At 40.3% G+C, this 17,935-nt stretch overlaps 1 protein-coding gene, 1 long non-coding RNA gene and 1 pseudogene across 3 annotated transcripts in view; 1 reads left to right on the top strand and 2 right to left on the bottom strand.

Annotated features, from left to right (window-relative positions):
- LOC117511861 overlaps positions 1-1,650 on the bottom strand; it is a 28,059-nt pseudogene extending 26,409 nt beyond the window's left edge.
- LOC117511862 lies at positions 842-17,214 on the top strand. The gene is made up of 4 exons (XR_004561104.1): positions 842-852; positions 4,030-4,033; positions 11,733-11,742; positions 17,026-17,214. It is a non-coding gene; the product is annotated as an uncharacterized LOC117511862 (long non-coding RNA).
- zgc:136971 (S9 family peptidase) overlaps positions 5,640-17,935 on the bottom strand; it is a 46,428-nt gene continuing 34,132 nt past the window's right edge. For both annotated transcript variants that reach the window (XM_034171767.1, XM_034171768.1), the window contains 4 exons: positions 17,517-17,605; positions 17,221-17,414; positions 6,215-6,317; positions 5,640-5,831 (listed from right to left, as the gene is read on the bottom strand). In XM_034171767.1, the coding sequence (XP_034027658.1) occupies positions 5,655-5,831; positions 6,215-6,317; positions 17,221-17,414; positions 17,517-17,605 (563 nt within the window). In that variant the 3' untranslated portion in view covers positions 5,640-5,654. The remainder of the gene's footprint in view (positions 5,832-6,214; positions 6,318-17,220; positions 17,415-17,516; positions 17,606-17,935) is intronic.

Genomic DNA, 17,935 nt, shown 5'->3' with positions numbered 1-17,935 from the left:
ATTACTACATTAACTAACAATTAATGTGTGTAGTAACTGTGTTCGATATCGTTATAAAATATTAATGTTATAAATTATTACCTTAGTTAACATGAACATCATTAATACATGATCATTAAACACATTAATGTGTGTAGTAATTGTCTGTGTTCAGTAGAACACAAACAGTATCATTAGTATTGTTACTAATTATTAAATAATGTATAAATTATTACCTTACTTAAGATGAACACCATTAAAAAATTATTACTAAACACATTAATTAATGTTGGTTAATGTAGTAATGAGCATTAACCAACATTAATTAATGTGTGTAGTAATTGTGTTCTGTAGTGTTATAAAATATTAATGTCATAAATTATTACCTTAGTTAAGATGAACACCATTAATAAATTATTATTAAACACATTAATTCAGTGTTAGTTAATGCTTATACTACAGTAACTAATGATAATTAATGTGTGTAGTAATTGTTTGTGTTCTGTATTGTTATAAATGACTAAATAGTGTACAAAATATTACCTTAGTTGTCATGAACACATTAATAAATGTTTACAAACCACATTAATTTAGTATTAGTTCAAGCTTATTACTACATTAACTAATGTTAATTAATGCAACACTGTTGTAAAGTTACCAAACAATGACAAAGTTTATTTAATTTTAATAAATGCATGTTAATTAAAAAGTTTAACAATGAAAGATTTATTGTACCTTCACACATGTGCTCCTGATGATGGAGAGGAGGCGCTGCTGGTAGAGGAGGAGGAGAAAGGGGAGGAAGGGTAGAGGGATCAGTGAGGGGATCCGGAGAAGTGGGAGGAACAGGAAAAAGAGGCAGTGGAAGAAATGGTGAGAGTGGGGGAAGTGGGAGAGGAGAAGGAGAGGGAGGGGAAGCCAATGGATGAGGAAACCAGCAGGGAGAAGGAGGAGGGAGCAGAGGAGAGAGGAGCGGATAAGAGAGAGGAGAAGGCGGAGGAGGAAAAGGAATACAGGGCAATCAATCAATCAATCAATTTTTTTATATAGCGCCAAATCACAACAAACAGTTGCCCCAATGAGGAGAGATGAGACAAACGAGGAGGTGCATGAGGAGGAGCGAACGGATTCTTACTATTAGAGAGGGAGGTGACTTTCTTTGTTTGCCTGTCAACCACAAACAGATCCTGGTGGGGGGGGGGGGGGGGGGGGGGGAGACAATAAATTAATTTTCTAATCTAACAATTAAAAACAAGCCTAAAAACTTCATTCAACACTTCTGTCACATTTGTATTTACATACATATATAGTTCTAGTAATTTTCTCACAAACTGGTTTGCGTATCAGGTGACCCACGTAGGGTCGCGACTCCATGGGCAATAAATAAAAAGCACAAACACCTAATGAGGTAATAACTGTCATTACCTTCCGGTTCCTGCAAGCACTGCTGAACACGAGCTGCTGAGCGTCTGTCGACCAGCAGCAGGACGCCAGTGCTTCATACACACCGACAAACTCACCTGAATCACAAACACGGATTACATTTTAACCTTCAAATGTTTAATATTTTATTGTCTTTGTTTGTTAATGACTTCTTGTGTTTTGTTGTAACTTTATCGAGTTCTTTCTTTCATGGAATAAACAAGTTTTTCAAAAACAAAATTCAACTTTGCAAGTTCAAGAAGACAACATGTATCAATAACATGTATTAAAAGGAATTCAGCAACAAATACGAGGTCTGTTAGAAAAGTATCCGACCTTATTATTTTTTTCAAAAACCATATGGATTTGAATCATGTGTGATTACATCAGACACATTTATTTCCTCTAGGCTGGACTATGTAATTCATTATTATCATGGTTGTCCTAAATTCCCTAAAAGCCTTCAGTTAATTCAAAATGCTGCAGCTAGAGTACTGACGGGGACTAGAAGGAGAGAGCATATCTCACCCATATTGGCCTCTCTTCATTGGCTTCCTGTTAATTCTAGAATAGAATTTAAAATTCTTCTTCTTACTTATAAGGTTTTGAATAATCAGGTCCCATCTTATCTTAGGGACCTCGTAGTACCATATCACCCCAATAGAGCGCTTCGCTCTCAGACTGCAGGCTTACTTGTAGTTCCTAGGGTTTGTAAGAGTAGAATGGAAGGCAGAGCCTTCAGCTTTCAGGCTCCTCTCCTGTGGAACCAGCTCCCAATTCAGATCAGGGAGACAGACACCCTCTCTACTTTTAAGATTAGGCTTAAAACTTTCCTTTTGCTAAAGCTTATAGTTAGGGCTGGATCAGGTGACCCTGAACCATCCCTTAGTTATGCTGCTATAGACGTAGACTGCTGGGGGGTTCCCATGATGCACTGTTTCTTTCTCTTTTTGCTCTGTATGCACCACTCTGCATTTAATCATTAGTGATCGATCTCTGCTCCCCTCCACAGCATGTCTTTTTCCTGGTTCTCTCCCTCAGCCCCAACCAGTCCCAGCAGAAGACTGCCCCTCCCTGAGCCTGGTTCTGCTGGAGGTTTCTTCCTGTTAAAAGGGAGTTTTTCCTTCCCACTGTAGCCAAGTGCTTGCTCACAGGGGGTCGTTTTGACCGTTGGGGTTTTACATAATTATTGTATGGCCTTGCCTTACAATAAAAGCGCCTTGGGGCAACTGTTTGTTGTGATTTGGCGCTATATAAAAAAATTGATTGATTGATTGATTGATTGAGTCCCTCCGTCCATGCCCAGTCGCCCAAAATGCCGTGCGAATATCGTTCATTTTGGGCGACTGGGCATGGACGGAGGGCCTCTGAAAATGCATACCGCATGACAACTGCATGTTTTGTATTAGTATTGTCTCCAGTACACTTGCAACTACTAACAGCTGATTTTGAGTTTTAACCCACGATTGCATCAAAGTGGTGTTAAAAGTGGTGAGTGGTAGCATCAAAGGTACTGCAGCCCAAACAATGAGTCAGCACTTCTGTCTATGTGTGCCCTGCCCACTGCTGGAAGTTCCTGCAGAAAAGCTCAAACTCTCTACTCAGTAACAGCCTTGCTGTAAGGCGGAGGTCTTGGAAAATCAAGCAGTGCTGACTTATGGTTTGGATTTAAAAATAAAATTAATACCGATAGAATACACTCTATTAATGTCTATTCTAGTCATTTAGTACAAAGTTAAAATATAACATATATCTTTTAATGTTAATAATGCCACTAATTCAAAAAGGGGATACAAAAGGGATTATGGGTAAATGAGCCTCCCCTAAACACTGATGGTTGACTCATTCATTCTATGTAAAAAACCACCACGTTAAAGTGAGGTGTGTGTTGGGTGTTTACATATAAAAATGTGCTTTTGCTTTGGTAAAATATGCCATTTTTTATTTGTGCAAAAAAAAAAAGAGGCATTTGTACGGAGCCCGCCTGGGGACATGGTGGTTAATTTTTTTGGGGCCCAGATTATTGCATTCCCTCGCAATAGTTTTTGCGTTCCCTCGCAATAACCGAATATCTATTAAAGCTCATGCCTATCAGAGCACACAGGTGAGTCTGGGGCGCACTGCACTCTATTAGAAGAAATTCAAGGCAAATGAAAAACAAAAGGCACACACACACACACACACAGCAACAGGATTCACGACAGATGGGGAGTAAGTTGCTACACCTTGCACAGCTGTAAGACTCCGTATGAAATATAGTTATTTATACACTGTGGTAGTAAGTAGCAACACCTGTTAGTGTGCCTTATGAACATTTATGTTTACTTTTCTATTTTTACTGTCCTCTTATGAATCCTGTTGCTGACTGCTGTGTGTGCGCACGCGCATATGTGTTCAATCCCCCCCCCACCTTCACTCACTGTGTGCTCTGATAGGCATGAGCTTTAATATGATATTAGGTTATTCCGAGGGAACACAAAACTATTGTGTGGGAACGCAAAAATATTGCAAGGGAACACAAAAGGTATTGCGAGGGAACACAATAATCTGGGCCAAAAAAAATTTAACCACCATGCCCCCAGGGGGGCTCCGTACATTTGCAAAAAAAAAAAAACAAAAAAAAAAAAGTCAAGTTTTAATTAAATAACTGTCTGATATAACTGGTGCCAAAATAAACACTTCCATCTCCTGGCGTCCAGACGCTCATTCTGCCATGAATACTACTGGCCAGTAGATGGCAGTAGAAACCGTGAAAACTTGCCAAAACAAAATTCCAGATAATCCGTGTCTGCTGCATTTAAGATGCATACAAACACAATAACAACGTCTATAAACCAAGAGAATATATTCACAAGAGTTTTAGGCACAATATACAAAGAGTTTAATGCTGTTGTCCGTGTGGATACCCATAATGCACCTCTCGACACAGCATGTCCACACTAAAACCTTCAAAATTAGTGCATTACTTTAAAACTAAAACATATATCTGATATTTTAACTTTATAAAACTTATTATATTTTATTTATATTTAAATAACTTGTCTGAAATTAGTTTGGTTAAAAATTTAACCATAAGTTAAAACAATATGCCTCTGGATGACTTGGGTGATACTGCCAGCGTATCGGTATGGGGTCAAAGAAATTACTTTTTTTCTTTTCTGTGGCCAGTTCTCCTTTGCCTGCAGAGGATAGAGCAGTTTCTTCTAGAACCAGCTCTCCTCTGTTTGCAGAGAATAGAACTGTGCATCTACTACAAAACATTTAACAGGTAGGAACTTAACTGATTATGGACTTCGTAAACGTTTTTAACTGTTAAGCTTTGTTTTCCACGTCTGCAAAAATATGTTAGCAGTCTAAAAATGACTGGACCAAAACTAATTGAAAGATAATTGATCCAATGATGGTTTTCAAAGTTATCTGAAAAACTAATCTGATAATGAAAACATTAGCGGAACTGTGCCCACCACTGCCCCTGCCAAAAAAAGATCAAATTTCTTTCATATTTGTGAGTGTTATGTAGGATGGTGTCCTTTATCAACTGACAAAGTTTGATCCGGATCTGATCCAGATTACAGATTTTGTGGCCATTTAAATTTAACACTGAAAACCCCATTTAATGTATATTTTACATTATATCTTAAACATGCCCCAATCACTCTCATATTTGAAAGTGAGGTGCAGACTGACACTCACTATCACCTGACAAAGTTTGATCCAGACCTGATCTGGATTGTGGATTTTGTGGACATTTTAATTTAATATTGAAAAGTCCATTTGACATTTTGCACCATATTTCAATCAAAAGTCCCTCAATCACTCTCATTTGTAACAGTGAGGTGCAAACTTGCACTCTCAATTAATAGACTAAGTTTGATCTGCATCTGATCCGTATTGTGGATTTAGCAGATATTTGAGTTTAACATTGAAAAGCCCTTTGGATCTATATTTTTTATTATATTTTAGCTTATGAAAAGCCACTTCTAACAGGACTTTGACCTTGAAAGTTTTTTCCAAGGTAAAAATTTGTGGAATTGGAAACTCATGTTGTTGGACGTTTGCACCGTATGAGCGCGGTGCTCTAGTTTTGTGTTGATTTGTTGCTGGGGGGGGGTTTTGTTGTGTTTTTTTTTTAGCACTTTGTGAAAGCTACAAATAATAAACCTGTTTAAAATCTTCCTTATTGTTGCACAGGTTAAAATGACTATTTCTCCTTAAAAAAATGTTTTGTTCTGCTTGATGACTAATTGATTTTCTTAGTTTTTTCTTGTCTGTGGACTAATAGGTTCAGCTGTAATTTGATTGAGTATGTAATGCCCCGCCCACCTGACGGGTGACGCTCTGCTCTTGAGCGCTCTGTGGAGCTCCAGACCCTGATAAGGAGAAACCCGTCTGTCTCGGCCTCCGAGCATCAGCAGCACCGGAGCTCTGATCTGCACACAGTCACAGTGACAATGTCTCAGGGTCAAAGGTTGTAATGTCACATTACCAGGCTCCTCCTCCAAGAGCATCCATCATTCCTCAGCTACGCCTCTTTATGTTCTTTAAAATATTATTTGTGTTGTTTTCCATCACTCGTGTAAGCACAAGAACGTCTTTTGTGGCTGTCTGATTGTCACCAAACGTGGTGCGACCTTTAGGTATAATGACCCCAAGAAGCCTACTGGCTATGGGGTGAAAAGGTCAAGGTCATCCTCACTAAACTGTACTTTGTAAAGGCCTTCTATAGAAAAGTGTCACTTGTCAACGGTAAACTTATCGTTTGCCTGGGACACTGTGGTGATCTAGTGTGAGTGAGTGAGTGAGTGAGTGAGACCTGAGCAGCATGAATAATGGGCGACTTCTCCAACATGGCAGCCAAAACTTCAGCAGTGGGAATCTGGTCGTATGAGAACTGTAACCCCACGCTGCTGTAACGCCTGGAGACGCACACACACAGACAAAAAGTTACAATTCTCACACTCACCGTAACGAGTGGTCAAATGTTACAGATTGTAATCCATTAACTGAACCAAAATATGAGTAACAGAACTGAATCTGCAGGCCACGCCCACATGAGTCCTTTCACTGTATGGGAGTTCCTCTTTCTATACACCAACATTTGGTTCATCATCTCAGAAACAGCTTTGATCTGCATATATGGTAAAAATCTTAATGAACCACTAATTAACTCATTCACACAACATCGTTTAACATTTGTGAACTACCACTACCCAGTGGCGCCAGCAAAAAAAAATTCTAAGGGTGGCTAGTGGGGGCTAGGCAAAATCTTGGGGTGGCATACCCGACCAAAAAATAAAACTATTTGATATACTGAATTTACAGTATATTCATATATTTAAACACTGATTTTTTATTATTGCAATCACACTTTAATTACATTAACTTAATATATTTGGGTTATTCAACTATTCATGACAGAATACGACTGAGACAAATTTGACAAGACTGTACTGTTATTGTCCCACTGTTTCTTATTCTTATTATATATTATTGTTGTTGTTGATGATGATGATGATGTTGCTGTTGCTCTTGTTTTAACACCGTTTTCACATTATTAACTGTTGTGATTTTAAATATATTCCCTAAATCCACACAAATACAATGCGCCCTCATGTGGTGGCTGAGGGGTGGCTCAGAGTAATCTGGTGGTGGCTGTAGCTATTCCCAGCCACCACATGGGGGCGCCACTGTTGGTACCCAAACTGCCAAAATGAAAAACTCCACAATGGTGATTAACTCCACCAACTGGCAGGGGGTGGAACTCTGACTTTAAACATCTTTATGACATCATAAGGTGAGAAAACTAAAAGAGATGAAAGTAAAAATTTGGTGGATTCACATCAACACAAAACACACTAAAGTCTTCTTTGGGCCAGAGATCATCAACACAAAATGTCTGGAAACCACCTCGAGTTCAAAAACAACACAAACTGCTCATCAGCTCATCCTACTGCTGTCACCCACCAAAGGTTCAAGAAAGAATTTGTATCCTTGAAGTGATGAAATTCATTTTTAAGCCAAATCTGGATCCCCACATTTTAATCAACTCCAACAACCACAGTCTGCAACATTTTACTGAAATCTGTCATTTTTGTTTTGTGTTATGTTTACACCGACACAGACAATCTCCAAACCTTTGTCTTCCAACAGCTGGTGGAGGGAACAACCAACCAGCGCCCCCTAGAGCTTGAATGACACCAACATTTCTTGTGCTCCCCAAAATAGGGTCATACATCAAAGCGTTACTGACACGTGACCTCGCTTCCTATCCGGTGACCTCGCCACAGATTTAAACTGGCTGTGACTGATAAGCGCTTTGAAGAACATCAAACATACACAAAGACAGAATTGTGAAGCTCAGACTGGAGATTGACTCTAGTCTTCCTGCTTTTAGGAAGATTACACAAAACTGCTTCCCTGTGAAAAACATTTAGACTTTTCCATCAAACACAGCTTTGAACCATCATTTCGGCTCTTGCTTGCCTCTACTGGTGGTTGGCTCTCACTGCGGTATTGTATCACTTCCTGCACAGCGGCGTTTTGCTGTATGTTAGCTGTTTAATCTGCATAGTTAAGATTGATCTAGTTAACGATTTGTTTCACAGTGTAACCTTCACGTGCCTTAACTAAAGCACTCCGTCTGCTGAATCACCTCTAAATTATTTACACATTATTCACTTTGTGTGTTTTTAGGAATCCGCTAGCTTAGCGCAGCTACTAGCCCTTAGCCGGTTTAGCATGGCGGCTTCTCCTGTCTCTCCCACACTTTTCTGCTCTGGGTGTGAAATGTTTAGTTATTCCTTGGCCTCCTTTAGCAGTAATGGTACTTGTAATAAGTGTAGCTTATTCGTAGCTTTGGAGGCCAGGCTCGGCGAATTGGAGACTCGGCTCTGCACCGTGGAAAAGCTACAGCTACAGCTAGCCAGGCCCCTGTAGTCGGTGCGGACCAAGGTAGCTTAGCCGCCGTTAGTTCCCTTCCAGCAGATCCCGAGCAGCCGGGAAAGCAGGCCGACTGGGTGACTGTGAGGAGGAAGCGTAGCCCTAAACAGAAGCCCCGTGTACACCGCCAACCCGTTCACATTTCTAACCGTTTTTCCCCACTCGGCGACACACCCACCGAGGATCAAACTCTGGTTATTGGCGACTCTGTTTTGGGAAATATGAAGTTAGCAACACCAGCAACCATAGTCAACTGTCTTCCGGGGGCCAGAGCAGGCGACATTGAAGGAAATTTGAAACTGCTGGCTAAGGCTAAGCGTAAATTCGGTAAGATTGTAATTCACGTCAGCAGTAATGACACCCGATTACGCCAATCGGAGGTCACTAAAATTAACAATGAATCGGTGTGTAACTTTGCAAAAACAATGTCGGACTCTGTAGTTTTCTCTGGGCCCCTCCCCAATCGGACCGGGAGTGACATGTTTAGCCGCATGTTCTCCCTGACTTGCTGTCTGTCTGAGTGGTGTCCAAAAATGGGGTGGGCTTCATAGATAATGGGCAAAGCTTCTGGGGAAAACCTGGTCTTGTTAGGAGAGACGGCATCCACCCACTTTGGATGGAGCAGCTCTCATTTCTAGAAATCTGGTCCCAATTTCTTAAATCCTCCAAACCGTGACTATCCAGGTTGGGACCAGAAGCAGAGTTGTAGTCTTACACACCCTCTCTGCAGTTCTTCTCCCCCTGCCATCCCTCATTACCCCATCCCCGCAGAGACGGTGCCTGCTCCCAGACCACCAATAACAGCAAAAAATCTATTTAAGCATAAAAATTCAAAAAGAAAAAATAATATAGCACCTTCACTGCACCACAGACTAAACAGTAAATGTGGTCTATTAAACATTAGGTCTCTCTCTTCTAAGGTCCCTGTTAGTAAATGATTAATAATTGATCAACATATTGATTTATTCTGCCTTACAGACAACCTGGTTACAGCAGGATGAATATGTTAGTTTAAATGAGTCAACACCCCCGAGTCCACACTAACTGCCAGGAACGCTCGTGACACGGGCCGAGGCGGAGGATTAGCAGCAATCTTCCATTCCAGCTTATTAATTAATCCAAACCCAGACAGAGCTTTAATTCATTTGAAAGCTTGACTCTTAGTCTTGTCCATCCAAATTGGAAGTCCCAAAAACCAGTTTATATTTTGATTATCTATCGTCCACCTGGTCGGTACTGTGAGTTTCTCTGTGAATTTTCAGACCTTTTGTCTGACTTAGTGCTTAGCTCAGATAAGATAATTACAGTGGGCGATTTTAACATTCACCACAGATGCCTGAGAATGACAGCCTCAACACTGCATTTAATCTATTATTAGACTCATTGGCTTTGCTCAAAATGTAAATGAGTCCAACACCCACCACTTTAATCATATCTTAGATCTTGTTCTGACTTATGGTATGGAAATTGAAGACTTAATAGTATTCCCTGAAAACTCCCTTCTGTCTGATCATTTCTTAATAACATTTACATTTACTCTGATGGACTACCCAGCGTGGGGAATAAGTTTCATTACACTAGAAGTCTTTCAGAAAGTGCTGTAACTAGGTTTAAGATATGATTCCTTCTTTATGTTCTCTAATGCCATATACCAACACAGTGCAGAGTAGTTACCTAAACTCTGTGAGTGAGATAGAGTATCTCGTCAATAGTTTTACATCCTCATTGAAGACAACTTTGGATGCTGTAGCTCCTCTGAAAAAGAGAACCCTAAATCAGAAGTGCCTGACTCCGTGGCATAAACTCACAAACTCGCAGCTTAAAGCAGATAACCCGTAAGCTGGAGAGGAAATGGCGTCTCACTAATTTAGAAGATCTTCACTTAGCCTGGAAAAAGAGTCTGTTGCTCTATAAAAAAAAGCTAGGACATCTTACTACTCATCACTAATTGAAGAAAATAAGAACAACCCCAGGTTTCTTTTCAGCACTGTAGCCAGGCTGACAAAGAGTCAGAGCTCTATTGAGCCGAGTATTCCTTTAATTTTAACTAGTAATGACTTCATGACTTTCTTTGCTAATAAATTCTAACTATTAGAGAAAAAATTACTCATAACCATCCCAAACACATATCGTTATCTTTGGCTGCTTTCAGTGATGCCGGTATTTGGTTAGACTCTTTCTCTCCGATTGTTCTGTCTGAGTTATTTTCATTAGTTACTTCCTCCAAACCATCAACATGTCTATTAGACCCCATTCCTACCAGGCTGCTCAAGGAAGCCCTACCATTAATTAATGCTTCGATCTTAAATATGATCAACCTATCTTTATTAGTTTGGCTATGTACCACAGGCTTTGAAGGTGGCAGTAATTAAACCATTACTTAAAAAGCCATCACTTGACCCAGCTATCTTAGCTAATTATAGGCCAATCTCCAACCTTCCTTTTCTCTCAAAATTCTTGAAAGGGTAGTTGTAAAACAGCTAACTGATCATCTGCAGAGGAATGGTCTATTTGAAGAGTTCAGTCAGGTTTTAGAATTCATCATAGTACAGAAACAGCATAGTTAAGGTTACAAATGATCTTCTAGGGCCTCAACAGTGGACTCATCTCTGTGCTTGTTCTGTTAGACCTCAGTGCTGCTTTTGATACTGTTGACCATAAAATTTTATTACAGAGATAGAACATGCCATAGGTATTAAAGGCACTAGCGCTGCGGTGGGGTTTGGAATCATATTTATTAATAGATTACAATTTGTTCATGTAATGGGAATCTTCTTCACAGACTAAGTTAATTATGAGTTCCACAAGGTTCTGTGCTAGGACCAATTTTATTCACTTTATACATGTTTCCCTAAGGCAGTATTATTAGACAGCATTGCTTAAATTTTCATTGTTACGCAGATGATACCCAGCTTTATCTATCCATGAAGCCAGAGGACACACACCAATTAGCTAAACTGCAGGATTGTCTTACAGGACATAAAGACATGGATGACCTCTAATTTCCTGCTTTTAAACTCAGATAAAACTGAAGTTATTGGTACTTGGCCCCACAAATCTTAGAAACATCAATCAAATCAATTTTATTTATACAGCACCAAATCACAACAAACAGTTGCCCCAAGGTGCCTTATATTGTAAGGCAAAACCATACAATAATTACGGAAAAACCCCAACGGTCAAAACGACCCCCTGTGAGCAAGCACTTGGCAACAGTGGGAAGGAAAAACTCCCTTGACATATCCTGATCAAAAATGACTCCAAGATTTCTCACAGTATTACTAGAGGTCAAGGTAATGCCATCCAGAGTAAGGATCTGGTTAGACACCCATGTTTCTAAGATTTGTGGGGCCAAGTACAATAACTTCAGTTTTATCTGAGTTTAAAAGCAGGAAATTAGAGGTCATCCATGTCTTTATGTCTGTAAGACAATCCTGCAGTTTAGCTAATTGGTGTGTGTCCTCTGGCTTCATGGATAGATAAAGCTGGGTATCATCTGCGTAACAATGAAAATTTAAGCAATGCCGTCTAATAATACTGCCTAAGGGAAACGTATAAAGTGAATAAAATTGGTCCTAGCACAGAACCTTGTGGAACTCCATAATTAACCTTAGTCTGTGAAGAAGATTTCCCATTTACATGAACAAATTGTAATCTATTAGATAAATATGATTCAAAACACTGCAGCGCAGTGCCTTTAATACCTATGGCATGCTCTAATCTCTGTAATAAAATTTTATGGTCAACAGTATCAAAAGCAGCACTGAGGTCTAACAGAACAAGCACAGAGATGAGTCCACTGTCTGAGGCCCATAAGAAGATCATTTGTAACCTTCACTAATGCTGTTTCTGTACTATGATGAATTCTAAAACCAGACTGAAACTCTTCAAATAGACATTCCTCTGCAGATGATCAGTTAGCTGTTTTACAACTACGCTTTCAAGAATTTTTGAGAGAAAAGGAAGGTTGGAGATTGGCCTATAATTAGCTAAGATAGCTGGGTCAAGTGATGGCTTTTTAAGTAATGGTTTAATTCCTGCCACCTTAAAAGCCTGTGGTACATAGCCAACTAATAAGATAGATTGATCATATTTAAGATCGAAGCATTAATTAATGGTAGGGCTTCCTTGAGCAGCCTGGGTAGGAATGGGGTCTAATAGACATGTTGATGGTTTGGAGGAAGTAACTACTGAAAATAACTCAGACAGAACATCGGAGAGAAAGAGTCTAACCAAATACCGGCATCACTGAAAGCAGCCAAGATAACGATACGTCTTTGGGTTGGTTATGAGTAATTTTTTCTCTAATAGTTAAAATTTTATTAGCAAAGAAAGTCATGAAGTCATTACTAGTTAAAGTTAAGGAATACTCGGCTCAATAGAGCTCTGACTCTTTGTCAGCCTGGCTACAGTGCTGAAAAGAAACCTGGGGTTGTTCTTATTTTCTTCAATTAGTGATGAGTAGTAAGATGTCCTAGCTTTACGGAGGGCTTTTTTATAGAGCAACAGACTCTTTTTCCAGGCTAAGTGAAGATCTTCTAAATTAGTGAGACGCCATTTCCTCTCCAACTTACGGGTTATCTGCTTTAAGCTGCGAGTTTGTGAGTTATACACGGAGTCAGGCACTTCTGATTTAAAGCTCTCTTTTTCAGAGGAGCTACAGCATCCAAAGTTGTCTTCAATGAGGATGTAAAACTATTGACGAGATACTCTATCTCACTTACAGAGTTTAGGTAGCTACTCTGCACTGTGTTGGTATATGGCATTAGAGAACATAAAGAAGGAATCATATCCTTAAACCTAGTTACGAGGGCTGTCAATAAAGTTACGGTCCTTTTTATTTTTTTCAAAAACTATACGGATTTCATTCATATGTTTTTACGTCAGACACGCTTGAACCCTCGTGCGCATGCGTGAGTTTTTCCACGCCTGTCGGTGACGTCATTCGCCTGTGAGCACTCCTTGTGGGAGGAGTCGTCCAGCCCTCGTCGGAATTCCTTTGTCTGAGAAGTTGCTGAGAGAGTGGCGCGTTGTTTGATCAAAATTTTTTCTAAACCTGTGAGACACATCGAAGTGGACACGGTTCGAAAAATTAAGCTGGTTTTCAGTGAAAATTTTAACAGCTGATGAGAGATTTTGAGGTGATTCTGTCGCTTAAGGACTTTTCACGGTGCGAGACGTCGCTCAGCGCTCTCAGGCGGCGTCATCAGCCTGTTCAAGCTGAAAACCTCCACATTTCAGGCTCTATGATCCAGGACGTCGTGAGAGAACAAAGAAGTTTCAGAAGAAGTTGGTTTCAGCATTTTATCCGGATATTCCACTGTTAAAGGAGATTTTTTTAATGAGAGACGTGCGGACGGGTCCGCGCGTCGGGACGCAGCCGCCGCGACGCTCCGTCACAGGAAAAACACCTCTGTTGAAAGCCTTAAGGACAAGTTGGAACATGTCCTGCCTGTTAAACAATTTCTCATATACTCACTCCACTGAAAGCCATCAAAAGCCGCCTGGATTTTACAAATGGTATCAACACGGAGGTGTTTTTTCCTGTGCCGCCGCACCGCGTCGGCTGCGTCCCGACGCGCGGATCCGTCCGCACGTCTTTCATTAAAAAAATCTCCTTTACAGTGGAATATCCGGATAAATGCTGAAACCGACTTCTTCTGAAACTTCTCTGTTCTCTCACGACGTCCTGGATCAAGAGCCTGAAATGTGGAGGTTTTCAGCTTGAACAGGCTGATGACGCCGCCTGAGAGCGCTGCACGACGTCTCGCACCGTGAAAAGTCCTTAAAGCGACAGTATCACCTCAAAATCTCTCATCAGCTGTTAAAATTTTCACTGAAAACCAGCTTAATTTTTTGAACCGTGTCCACTTCGATGTGTCTCACAGGTTTAGAAAAAATTTTGATCAAACAACGCTCCAGTCTCTCAGCAACTTCTCAGACAAAGGAATTCCGACGAGGGGCTGGACGACTCCTCCCACAAGGAGTGCTCACAGGCGAATGACGTCACCGACAGGCATGGAAAAACTCACGCATGCGCACGAGGGTTCAAGCATGTCTGACGTAAAAACATATGAATGAAATCCATATAGTTTTTGAAAAAAATAAAAAGGACCGTTACTTTATTGACAGCCCTCGTACAGCGCTTTCTGAAGGACTTCTAGTGTAATGAAACTTATTCCCCACTGCTGGGTAGTCCATCAGAGTAAATGTAAATGTTATTAAGAAATGATCAGACAGAAGGGAGTTTTCAGGGAATACTGTTAAGTCTTCAATTTCCATACCATAAGTCAGAACAAGATCTAAGATATGATTAAAGTGGTGGGTGGACTCATTTACATTTTGAGCAAAGCCAATTGAGTCTAATAATAGATTAAATGCAGTGTTGAGGCTGTCATTCTCAGCATCTGTGTGAATGTTAAAATCGCCCACTATAATTATCTTATCTGAGCTAAGCACTAAGTCAGACAAAAGGTCTGAAAATTCACAGAGAAACTCACAGTAACGACCAGGTGGATGATAGATAATAACAAATAAAACTGGTTTTTGGGACTTCCAATTTGGATGGACAAGACTAAGAGTCAAGCTTTCAAATGAATTAAAGCTCTGTCTGGGTTTTTGATTAATTAATAAGCTGGAATGGAAGATTGTTGCTAATCCTCCGCCTCGGCCCGTGCTACGAGCATTCTGGCAGTTAGTGTGACTCGGGGGTGTTGACTCATTTAAACTAACATATTCATCCTGCTGTAACCAGGTTTCTGTAAGGCAGAATAAATCAATATGTTGATCAATTATTATATCAAAATGGAGAAACATGGTGTCTAACCAGATCCTTACTCTGGATGGCATTACCCTGACCTCTAGTAATACTGTGAGAAATCTTTGAGTCATTTTTGATCAGGATATGTCATTCAATGCGCATATTAAACAAATATGTAGGACTGTTTTTTTGCATTTGCGCAATATCTCTAAAATTAGAAAGGTCTTGTCTCAGAGTGATGCTGAAAAACTAATTCATGCATTTATTTCCTCTAGGCTGGACTATTGTAATTCATTATTATCAGGTTGTCCTAAAAGTTCCCTGAAAAGCCTTCAGTTAATTCAAAATGCTGCAGCTAGAGTACTGACAGGGACTAGAAGGAGAGAGCATATCTCACCCATACTGGCCTCTCTTCATTGGCTTCCTGTTAATTCTAGAATAGAATTTAAAATTCTTCTTCTTACTTATAAGGTTTTGAATAATCAGGTCCCATCTTATCTTAGGGACCTCATAGTACCATATCACCCCAACAGAGTGCTTCGCTCTCAGACTGCAGGCTTACTTGTAGTTCCTAGGGTTTGTAAGAGTAGAATGGGAGGCAGAGCCTTCAGCTTTCAGGCTCCTCTCCTCTGGAACCAGCTCCCAATTCAGATCAGGGAGACAGACACCCTCTCTACTTTTAAGATTAGGCTTAAAACTTTCCTTTTTGCTAAAGCTTATAGTTAGGGCTGGATCAGGTGACCCTGAAAATTGATTTGATTTGATTTGAAACTCACCAGGACAGAAAATCTGGAATGTGGCTGAAATTAGTGTCATGAAGTGCAGTTCCTGATGTATATTTTAAATCAGGCATAGAGTTCACAAGCTGCACACACAAACCTCTAAATATCTGACCCATTGGTGGTGCTAAGAGTGCTGGAGGTGCAGACACAAAACGTGGTGCAAAGAGTGACAGGACTGTCCCCACTAAGTGTCCCACATTTAACCATCAGGGCCCGTATCCATGAAGTAACTCAAGTCCTCTCAAAGAGCTCCTAACTTAGCCTAAAATATCCTGGCAAGGAATCTTTGCCAAAGAGTGAGCCAGCAGGTGTCTGAGAGCAAGTCTGAGTAAGGAGTAGACAGAAACGCCTACCTTTGTGAGGAGGCAGGGTTGACCCCTTTGCTAGGTATGACGCAGTCCTCTAAGAGCTGTTATTGGTTGTCACAGAAAGGGGAGGACAAATTAAAAAAAACAAATGCGCTCCACCCTTCCAGTCATGAATGGACAGTAAAATCAACCGATCATACAACCTGAACTGCATTAAGACGTGTAATCATGAGGATAACTTTGTTATGATGATGAAACTCAGCAAAATTAAATGAATTGTTACACATCTTGAAAATGTATGAATGAACATCAATCATTTGCCAAATATCTATATATTAAAAGCGTGTGTTTGTGTGTGAGTTTATTTTGTACGTTCATTTTGACTACATAATTGTAAATATGTTAAAAATACATGCATGACACAAGAAAACACTTATTTCTATTGTGGTCCATTTAAAATCAAATGACAAAATAGATGTAATAATAAAAGAAAATAATATTAATAATTACAATAATAATAATAATGATGATGATGATAACAGTGTGTATATGAAAGCAACAACCTAAACAATTTATAAATACATTAAGACAGTAAATTAACAGAAAACAGTTACATAGATCAAGCCGGTAGTGTGTTACTGACTCACTGTCATCCGGCATACGGAGAATATTTCTGCTTCCTCTCTGTCTTTTCTGCCGTCTTCTCTGCTTAAGACACTCTTAGGTTTCTTAAAAGTCCTCCTCCCTCCTCTTACCAATTTGGCACCTTAGGAGCCCTCGTAAGACCTAAGGTGCTTTGTGGACAACTTTCACCTTACCAAGGGAAAATTCTAAGAAATATCTAAGATTTTTCTTGGAATAACATCACTAGGAGCTATGTTTAGTCTTAGGCTGCTTCGTGGATACAGGCCCTGGTCATAGTGCTGACATGAAACAGGTGGAGTTGGATGTTGTTTCTACAGTACTGTCCCCCGTCTCAGGACAGCTGGCCGATTGGTGTACGGATCAGGATGGAACTGCAGCGTCTCACCAGTCCACGATGTCACTGGTTCCCAGTAACGTGGCAGCGTTGATGACGGGGTTCCGGGCTGCACACGCTCTGTAGAAGTCTGGGTACTGACCAACCAGATGGCAGGCCAAGAAACCACCGTGAGAACCTCCAATTACAGCCAAGCATTTGGGGTCAAGGGTCATATCACTCTGCAGCACAGTGAGCACGGCCCTCTGGGTAAAAACAATCCAGTCTGTTAAAGCAGTCTACAAACTGATTAACGAGAAGTTTAGTAAAAATAAAATAAAATCCTGCGGTGATTTGTGGTTTAATACCTGCACGTCTTTTACGTCTTGGCTTCCGATGTGACCAAGCAGTGACAAAATACTGTCCTGACCGAAACCAGTGGATCCACGGTAGTTCACTGGACAAACAGATTACCAGTAAATAATTAAATGTGTAAATCCCAAAACTTGATAGCATGAACTTATGAGTTCGTCAATATTTGTACAGACTGCTGTCTGGTCTGATTCATCTGGCTTTCTCTCGCCATGTTCAAAAAGTCAGAATTTAAACATGTAGAGCAGGCTGCTAGTGGTGTAACGGTACGACAACATTGCAACATCAGCGTGGAGCAAAATGTCTGAGGCCTGAATCCATGTCAACAACAATAAAGACAGTCTGAATGCAAAAGTGGGTCTAAGCTGGTCCTAGTGAGGTGTACCTAAAGAAGTGGATGTGAGGGTATAAACAA

This window comes from Thalassophryne amazonica, chromosome 6 (assembly GCF_902500255.1).
Source record: "Thalassophryne amazonica chromosome 6, fThaAma1.1, whole genome shotgun sequence".
NCBI classification, from domain to species: domain Eukaryota; kingdom Metazoa; phylum Chordata; class Actinopteri; order Batrachoidiformes; family Batrachoididae; genus Thalassophryne; species Thalassophryne amazonica.
This window is presented reverse-complemented; position numbering and strand designations above follow the sequence as displayed.